Here is an 8,975-nt window from a genome sequence, read left to right on the forward strand (position 1 = left end):
ACAAGATGGCTGCCATGCCCATGTCATCACAAGATGGCCGGCAGTGGAGGGCAGTTGGGGGCAATCGGGCTGACAGGGGAGCAGTTAGGCATCGATCAGGCTGGCAGAGCAGTGGTTAGGGGGCAATCAGGCTGGCAGGAAGAAGCAGTTAGGAGCAATCAGGCAGGCAGTCAGGCAAGCGATTGGGAACCAGCAATCCTGGATTGTGAGAGGGATCCCAGATTGGAGAGGCTGCAGGCTGGGCTGAGGGACACCCCCTCCTAACCCAGTGCACGAATTTCGTGCACTGGGCCTCAAATTTTGCATATAATTTCAAAAGGCTTACAGAACCCACAGAGGACATTATAAACTTCTTGGGGGTGCAAGGATCTCCATTTAAATGACCCCTTATTTGGTGAAGGGCATGGGTCTGCTTTTCTAGGCCCCATGTCCCTGGGAGTCTGTTTCTCACTAGGAATGCTAACATAGCTCTACTTAAAATTTCGATTTATCACATAAAATGCTGGCATTTTTTTCCTGAGGAAAGACATGTTCAAAATGAGATGAATAACTAAACTAAACTGAAAGGTGCAACAATACCGTTGGTGTGGTCACTTAAAAGTTAAGGACACATCTATGACTCTTTAAAATCAGTGACTTTTGATCCTTAAAATACAGTCAGCATACGACGCTCAGGATTCTTTCTCTTATAGGAAGCAAAGGAGAGTGAATACCTGAGGAAGAGTTACAAAGTGGCTGGCACAGCCTTCAGTGGTAGAGTGCAGGCCACAGATGACAGTCACATAAGCAGCAGCATCTTCACCCCTTTAAGACTTCCCTGCAGACGGGCACAGGAAGGCACCTGTCGTAAGAGCCACAGGAGTGCTGTTGGCCTGGCCAGGTCTCCCTGCCTGGTGAGATGAGCGTGAGAATGCTGTTCCACAGAAGTCACAGGTCGTGGCAAGTGTATCCACAGCCTCTCTGCCACCTTTTCATAAAGCCTACAGTTGTACATGAATGACATTTTGTTGCTCTTAATATCAATAAAAAGGAATTCTCTATTTATAAATCTCTCCTTTTATTATCATAATTATCCTTTAGTTGGAAAGTAAGCAGTAAAAACTATTCAGACAGCATCATTATTACTTTTAGGCAGAAGAGGGTAGAGGTTAAAAACTTTTGAGGTTAAAATAGGCACTGAAAGAGACAAGCTCCAGGTCTCAGGAAGGCCGGCTTGATGTATAAATATTAACAGAATCATATGTGGCTTTATTCTCCTTGCTACTTAAAAAAAGGCAACGTGATGGTCAACATCAGATGGGGAAAACCAAGTCCACACTTTGTCCTGAATCAACAACCACCACGTGAGTCTTCTTGGTTAAGTCATTTGCACCCACAGTGACAGAATAGGTCCCTGGATATACTTCTATGTAGAGGTCCTTAGAGATGTTCTCAGCCTGGAAGGAAAGAGGATATTAGCGGGTTAGAGATTTTATATCCCAATGCCCAGGCACCTCCACCAGGTTTCCTTTGTGTGCCAGAGGCCGGATGGAAGAAAGCATTACTGTGGGAGATGGAGGTTCCGCTTTCAAGTCTCAGCCACACAGTAGGACTATCCTTTAGGTAAGTCTCTGTGTCTCCTTAGGCTTGTTTCCTTTTTCTAAGACTTTGGTAATACCTACCTCACATGTAAGAACACTGTAGATGCTCAAGTGTTCTAGGAACATGAGTCATAAAAGGAAAACTAGCTGGAGTAGAAAGATAAGAATTGGGTAGAGGAAAAGACTAAGGACATTGTTTTGGGGATCAAAAGCAGACAGTGGCACTTGTCACAGGTGAGCAGTAATGGCAAGGCACCTTGGAGTGATGAGAATCATTCTTTTTTTTATTTTATTGATTTTTCACAGAGAGGAAGGGAGAGGGATAGAGAGTTAGAAACATCAGTGAGAGAGAAACATCGATCAGCTGCCTCTTGCACACTCCCCACTGGGGCTGTGCCTGCAACCAAGGCACATGTCCTTGGCCGGAATCGAACCCGGGACCTTTCAGTCCGCAGGTCGACCCTCTATCCACTGAGCCAAACCGGTCAGGGCGAGAATCATTCTTTTTCATTATTAGGACAGTGAGACATTTCCTTTCTCCTAAAGCTGGGAATACTACGAGTAGATTCCTTCCTGTCATGCAGCAAGTCAGTTGGCTGGCAGAGCCCTCCCTGGACAGACTGGTTCTCCCTGGTGCAAGAACCCTGGAGGCTGGAGTAAAGGGAAAGCTTTATGTTTGGAGCTGAGCTGAGCACAAACCTCCAATGACAGACTTCATGCAAGGCGGGGAAGTGGGTCACGGCAGGTGTGCAGCAGCGGGGTCTTAGCTCAGAACAGAGCCGTCATTAAGAGCCCGGTTCCTATTCCTCAGCCGGGATGCCACTCATGCTCACTCAGTGCTCAGAAGGAGCCGCAGGCAGAGCTGTCATTCCCACCACCACACTCGGTGGGGGAAACCAAGCCCTAGCCAGCAGATTCCACTAGGAGGATAAATGACAATTTGTATACTTCCTCCCCCTCCGCATGACAGACAGATCTGAAGCCAATTTTTTCCAAAGCTGCTTTATGTTATATCCTTTCATGTTTACCCCAGTTACTGCAAAATCAGGGGCCTATAATCATTTAACTGATGTGAATGTATGGAACAACACCACAACTATTTATTGGTTATCAATTATGTAAATAAAAGCAGGTTTCAGAAAATACAGCTGTATCAGAACTGCAGAAAGCCAAGGATGCCTCATTTGTCTGGATAAAAGGAAATCGGGGGGTAAGATCAGCATCTGTGCTTCCCACACCGTGAACATCTGGAAGATTAGAGATACCAAAAGCCAGCAGGTTTTGGAGGCATCCAAGCCTAACCGCTTGCATTTGTACTAGAAGCAGAATAGGCATAGTTGCTAAACTCTAGTATATTCTGAATCCTGGCTAGCACACTGTAGACAGACAAAAACTAAGCAAGTGATCGCAGCACTATGCTGGAGTTCCTTCCCTCAGAATTCCAGCCCTGGCCAGTTCCAGATTTCCTGAGTTTATAAACTAATGAGCACTTTATCCTAAACATGAGAAACTCGTCCCTATATGTTTTTACAGAGAAACATTAGTGGAAAATAGGAACAAGTCCCTTCAAATGTTTTGGAACCTGATCTAACCAAGTGTATATGTTTCAGAATTGGAGCGATGGTATTCACTTTGTAAGCAGAGGGGTCAGGCCACTCCTGCTGCTCCAACAGATGGTGGAATTCCAGCAGGACCCGCCAGCCCAGCTGAGCTGTAGGAACTGAGATGTGAATACTTCGCATTCTTTTCAACCACAACTATGTGTCCAGGCACAGAGCACCCTGAAGCTTCCAGTGGGGGAAGGCTACCACGGAAACGTACACTGAACCACAATGTGTGCACTACCCACAAGGATAAAAACATCCCAACGTGAAAATACTGCGGGCCCAGCACAGAGAGCTCTAGAGTCACCAGGTCAACTGGTTCATGAAATGGCCGTGTGGGGAGGCCAGCGGGGACACCAGGAGCTCCATACTCACAGGCTGGGGTGCCTCTAGCGTACACTCTGTGGCTGGACAGACGCCTCCAAAACCCAGGGGCGTTTCTTGTCTCTGGAGAAACAAACAGAAACATCAGTGCCCAGGCTCTGACTTCTGGATAATAAAGAGAAATCTTCTCCTACCTTATGAGGAACTAAGCATTGTTCCATCCATTTTTCCAAGTTGTCACCTACATTATTAAGGCTTTTAGTGAATCCTGTGGGGGCATTTTTAGATGTTCACCATGATTATTTTTTATCTCCCTTGGGCTGTGGAGTCAGATAAACCTGAGTTTGAGTCCTATGTCTGCTCTTTGCTGAGAAGGGCAGAATAATTTATCTCAGCCTTGCTTTCCTCATCAATAACATGGGGGCACTCGATTGCAAGGAAGATTTAAAGTGTAGAAGTGCCTGACACTTAACAGGCTCTCAGAAAATAGACTATTTACTGCTTGTCTTGGGAGTGGGGGCGCTAGAAGGGAACAGGCTGACCTGATAAAGTCAATTTCTCACATTTATAGGAAAGAATGGGAGGGACAGGAATGACTCTCGCTCACATGTGACCCCCTTATCGTCAGGCCAGAAAAGGGGAGCCAGGGCTCGGGCTGTGGTGTTACTCCTCATATCCCAGGCCGGGAAACAAGAGGGACTTCCAGCATGCATCCAGCTCTCACTCGTATCCCTGTGGCCACGCTTCCATCCTTTCCCTGAACCCACCGGCCAGGGAATTCAGAGATCCAACTGTGGATTGGACTCTGGATTTAAGTTCAGTATCTTTGAGTACAACTAGGAGTTTACAAACAAAAACAAAACCATCTACTCTCCTCAAAAACAACAACGAAGGATTTCTGTTGAATCAGTTTCCCAAGTAGAATATTTGTCTCTCCCAGAATGACGCGTGGAAAAAACAAGCAAGTCTGTAGTGAGAGGCCTGTGATGTTATCTTTAGGAAAAGTATTCTGTTACAGAGACGTCCTCCTTGCACTTTCTTTTTTAAAGTTACCAAAGACATGATAGGTGTCACTAGCTTAAGAGTAAAATATGTGCTCATGAAAAAATCTCTTTCCTATCCCTAGATGTAGAAGAGGATATCTGAAGTTCTTCTCATTAACCTGCCCAAGAATCCCGTGGCCTAGGATTGTAGTTTCATCGGAAGATCCCACGGTGGCATCAGTCTTATATTTTGGATATGTTCATGGCTGTAAGTTCTCCAAGACTGGGGTTTGAAACATTTCTGTTGAGCACCGTAATGCTGAGTCACACTGGCATCCAACAATATAGATCCAGCAGGAGCTCCCAGACCTGGGGTCTCCCACCTTGGGAGGCTGGGTGCACAGCACAGGACATGAGGATACACACCTGGCCATTCCTGAGGTCCGAGCACAAGTGCAGCTGCGACTTCCCTCTGTGATAACGATAGACGTGGGTTGCCCCTTCCTCTGGCACAGATGAATAATATTTCTGGAGAAGTAACGTGAAAGATGTTGGGTAACCAAATAGATAAATTTTCAAAAAACTGTTACTTGGGCAAGATATGGTTAAGAAGGGAGACAAAAGAGCAAAGATAAGTTACCTGCCTGCTCGCCAGGCCTCTGAGGTCATCTAACAAATCTTAGCCCCTCTCAAGTGGCTGCAGAGAAGGAAACTGCGTTTGGCATCACTTTGCTGCCATCTGCTGCCTCTGTCGGGCAAGAGCTCTGGCCAACTAAAGCTGGGCAGGGCCATGCTCTCTGCCAGCTTAAATAATTTTCTTATCTGCGCCCCCATGTCAAATACACATGCCCTTTCACCTCCTCTCATGACAAGTTCTAATGAACAGTTCTGTGTTTATTGTCTAAGTCTCAGACAAGGATGAGGGAAGAGAGGGGTGCTGAGATGTGGAAATACAACAGGAAATGTAACATAAACCCAAGAGCTATGCAGTCAGTTCTCCCCTGTGGAGGAAAGGAGGGTGGGGTCTCTAATTTAAGGAGGATAATCCAAAGGATCAGAAAGCCATTACATTTTTCTTGTCTACTTCCTTTTCCCCCTTGAAGTTAACCTTAGAGGTGCCCTGGATTGTGACTAATGATGAGGACGTCACTGGCCTGCTTGTTTTGAACACAGTGTAGAGTCAGCGTTTAAGGCATGAGCCCAAAAGAATGAGAAGCAGGGGAAAGCATTTCAAGACGTGGGTCTAATGAGGTACCTTAGGGGCTCCTTCGACATTGTGAAGGCAAACTCAGAATACTGTTCTGAATTCTATCTCGGAAAGCCACAGGGTTCTGAGGCTCCATTCCATAATGGATACTTGAACCGAAAACCACAATGAAGAACACCAATTTGCTAAACCTCAGACCAAAGACAAATATTATTCCTTTTACTGAGCCATGAACCCAAGTTTAAGTTGGTCACTTTACAGTAGAGCCCATGTTATGAATTTTTCTAAAACCATTTAACAGAATAAGGACATAAAAATATTCTCTGAACTGTATCTCATAGGCTGGAATCCCATTCTTGGGAGTCACGGGGATTTTATACAAGATGTAGAAAGATTAGTGATTTTTTTGGAATCTTAACAAATTAAATTGAAAAGCAGGACAGAAACAAGGTATTCTCTTCCTTCTCCCTTACAGACCAGCATCCTTACAACCACATTGGAATCATAAAGAAGTTAAGGGTGGAAGAGACCCAGCATCTGTTGTAATTCTCAGATGATAAAGAGTGCCTTCCATGCAGGTGATTTCCTTGAATGCTGGCTGGCCTGCCTCCACCATTCCCTCGAAGTACTTAAAGATGACGTTAGTATTTAGCTTTGAGAAGAGGGTCTTAACAACCCTTGTTCAGCCATTTCAATGAATGGTACCAAAAATCCTAAGTCCCTCATGCTACAGTTTATGAAATTTCTGATGTTCGTCTCTCAGTGGAAACCAAGAAAGAGACTGTAAAGGCTGGCAAGGATTTTAGAGACCATTTTTTTCCGCGGGGAAGGGAAGGGTGAGAGTGACTAACTGGCCGAAGGCATTCGTCAGGATGTGGCAGAACCTGGATAGGACTCCTGGGAGGCTGCTCCTGCCATTAAGCCTCACCTCTAATCTGTTCACAGAACCCCCTTCGTGGCCACCAAGCGATACAGACCACAGAGGCCTACTTAACGACGACATTACCAGGCACTTGAAACAGAGGTTAAATTCCTAATGTAGGGATTTTGTTTCAGTCTTTGTTTCAATACATTTTGAAAACAGAGGCTCAGTTCCAGTTTATAGTGACCCTACTGATTTTTTTTAAGACTCCATGTCAGTAAAAGTGTTAAAAAACGGCAAATGGTTGGATTTGATTGTTTTAGAATTCAGCAAATAAGCTTTTCCCCTCCTACTAGTCTGAAACAATAGTGAGAGCAGAGACTTTTTTTGACTTGTTCACCGCTGTATCCTCAATAACAATACCTGAATTAGGCATTCAAACACATAGTTGTTGAATGAATTCTAACATGGATTTGCCGCCTGGTTTAAATCCTTGAGTGATTACAATCCGCCCACAGAGGGGCCGTGTGAACTGGCAGTCTCCAGATTCTCCCTAAATTCCACGAAGACCCACTTTGTGATCCATCAGCAGGCAGAACGGGGCATGGCCTCAGCTTACACCAACTTACCCCACACTGACTTGAAGTATAGTCCATGAATTCCGCCATCGTTCTGAAAGAAGCACTGAGGGTTGGGCGTCTTTCTTCTCTCTATTTGAACAAATGGCAAGCCACAGGTGAGATCTGGTATTCCCTCCAGGAGAGTGAAGTCATTTAGGGAACAGCTTCCTTTTTACTTTGTGAAAGGCTTAGAAACTTTAAGTCAGTAAGAAGGATCTTACTGAGAAAGAATTCCAACTCCACAAGGAATCCATAGACATGTAATTTACCCGGGACAAAGACTGGTTTGCGGACTTTCTTCTAATATCAGATGGTAGCAAGTAAAGATTTTTTTTAATAAAGTAACTAACCAGGGCTGAGCAGCATCCTAAAGCTACCCAATAATGATCTGTCAAATGTGGCGAGTTTTCAAAGGGCTTTCCCGTTAGTGTCCTGATACTTCACAGCTTTTGCCAAGAGCAAGATCCCTCAACTGCTTCCGCGTGGCCCGTGCCGAGCAAATGAATGGGCTGGTCCCCCCCGGCACAGGGGCCCTCACCTCTCCGGGGAGAAGGCGCTGGGGGCCAGCCGCGGGCCATCTTTCTCGGTAGGGCCGCTCCGGGAAAATGCCCCCCACGTTGCTTTTGGCCAGAGAATGCCAGTCCACTGCCCTCCTCTTAGCCCGCTCCAGCACTTCTTGACCCAGCCTAGCCGAGCGCTGCAGGGAACGCCGGTCCATCCCGTTCAGCGCCGCGACAGCCAAATAGTTCTCCATGTCTACCTAAGCGGGTACATACACACACACAAGGTCGGGTAAGCCAGCTGCGGCGACCCGGCTCCAGATCCGGGTCGGAGCCGGGGCCTCAACCTCCCCAGCGACCAGCGCTCCCGGCTCCGCCCCCCACGCGTTAGCCAGCGGCTGCCGGGTCAGGGCGAGCTGGTGCGCGCAGACCCCGTCCATTTCCGTGTCCCCCTGCCCTCATAGGAAGCCCTCACCCAGCCCATCTCTCAAGGCGCATGCGCTCCACGCTTGGGCGGGCGGGGGGCGGGGCCTGGAGCACTCAGCGCCGGCGCAGCAGGAGGGTGAAGGAGGCGGGGCGGAGCGGTGGGACGCAGGCCATTGGTGGGTGTCGAGAGGCGGGGCGCGCGTTCTACGCCGGACACGCCTGCTGCGTACGGTCCGCGGCCCCCGCATGGGTTTGTGGAGCAAGAGGCAGAGCGCTGTTGGCGTGCGGGGCGCGGTGGTCGATGTAAGCTGCAGCCAGGGCGGCCCGTGTGCGCTGTCGGGGGAGACCCCAGGGCCTGGGGCCTGACCCTTGGAAGTCATCTCCGCCGTTTAACGTGATGAATGAACTTGGTCCCAAGTCAGGTGGTCTCCTGTTGGGCTGAGAAATTGTGGGAATAAGACTCGTGCGTCCGGTTTCCTCTTTCTGCCAGGTCAATATTTGGGGATATCGCTACTTTTATTTGAAGAGATGGCTACGACAGACCGAACAGTACGGCTGCCAAGGTGGCCTTTGGAGAAGGGCGTCTGGCCAGCGGGCTGTGGATGGGGTTGGGGTCGGGGGGAACGTTCAGCCATTAGAAGGCAGGTATTTCTGGCCCACAGCCAGAGGGCGCCTGAGTTGTGTAGGGCAGTGGTTCTCAACCTTCCTTATGCCCCGACCCTTTAATACAGTTCCTCATGTTGTGGTGACCCCTAATTTCATTGTTACAAATTAAACATAATTAAAGCATAGTGATTAATCACAAAAACAATATGTAATTATATATGTGTTTTCCGATGGTCTTAGGCGACCCCTGTGAAAGGGTCGTT

At 47.5% G+C, this 8,975-nt stretch overlaps 2 protein-coding genes across 4 annotated transcripts in view; one reads left to right on the top strand and one right to left on the bottom strand.

The window, feature by feature from the left end:
* LOC102752369 (chromosome unknown open reading frame, human C11orf16) overlaps positions 1 to 1,039 on the top strand; it is a 10,485-nt gene extending 9,446 nt beyond the window's left edge. For both annotated transcript variants that reach the window (XM_015563728.1, XM_006763481.2), the window contains one exon: positions 693 to 1,039. The gene's annotated coding sequence lies outside the window, so the exon portion shown is untranslated. The remainder of the gene's footprint in view (positions 1 to 692) is intronic.
* A 188-nt stretch (positions 1,040 to 1,227) lies between these two features.
* On the bottom strand, positions 1,228 to 8,208 carry AKIP1 (A-kinase interacting protein 1). Of its 2 annotated transcripts, XM_006763480.2 has the most exons (6): positions 8,156 to 8,208; positions 7,719 to 7,940; positions 7,190 to 7,270; positions 4,918 to 5,019; positions 3,560 to 3,631; positions 1,228 to 1,436 (listed from the first exon to the last, which is right to left on the bottom strand). In XM_006763480.2, exons 1-6 carry the CDS (start codon positions 8,162 to 8,164, stop codon positions 1,293 to 1,295), a joined length of 630 nt encoding a protein of 209 aa, XP_006763543.1. In that variant the 5' UTR covers positions 8,165 to 8,208; the 3' UTR covers positions 1,228 to 1,292. The 2 variants fall into 2 exon arrangements, with proteins under 2 accessions (XP_006763543.1, XP_015419216.1); XM_015563730.1 differs by lacking the exon at positions 3,560 to 3,631.
* Between the last annotated feature and the right edge of the window lie 767 nt (positions 8,209 to 8,975).

Source organism: Myotis davidii, unplaced genomic scaffold (genome assembly GCF_000327345.1).
Source record: "Myotis davidii unplaced genomic scaffold, ASM32734v1 scaffold118, whole genome shotgun sequence".
Taxonomy (NCBI): Eukaryota; Metazoa; Chordata; class Mammalia; order Chiroptera; family Vespertilionidae; genus Myotis; species Myotis davidii.

What these genes read in the sequence shown, in the direction of transcription:
- AKIP1 (XM_006763480.2), bottom strand. An exon ending in AGCGCCTTCTCCCCGGAGAG is followed by an intron (nt 7,271 to 7,718) that starts GTGAGGGCCCCT and finishes TTGTTCAAATAG; the next exon opens with AGAGAAGAAAGACGCCCAAC. An exon ending in ATACTTCAAGTCAGTGTGGG is followed by an intron (nt 5,020 to 7,189) that starts GTAAGTTGGTGT and finishes TTACTTCTCCAG; the next exon opens with AAATATTATTCATCTGTGCC.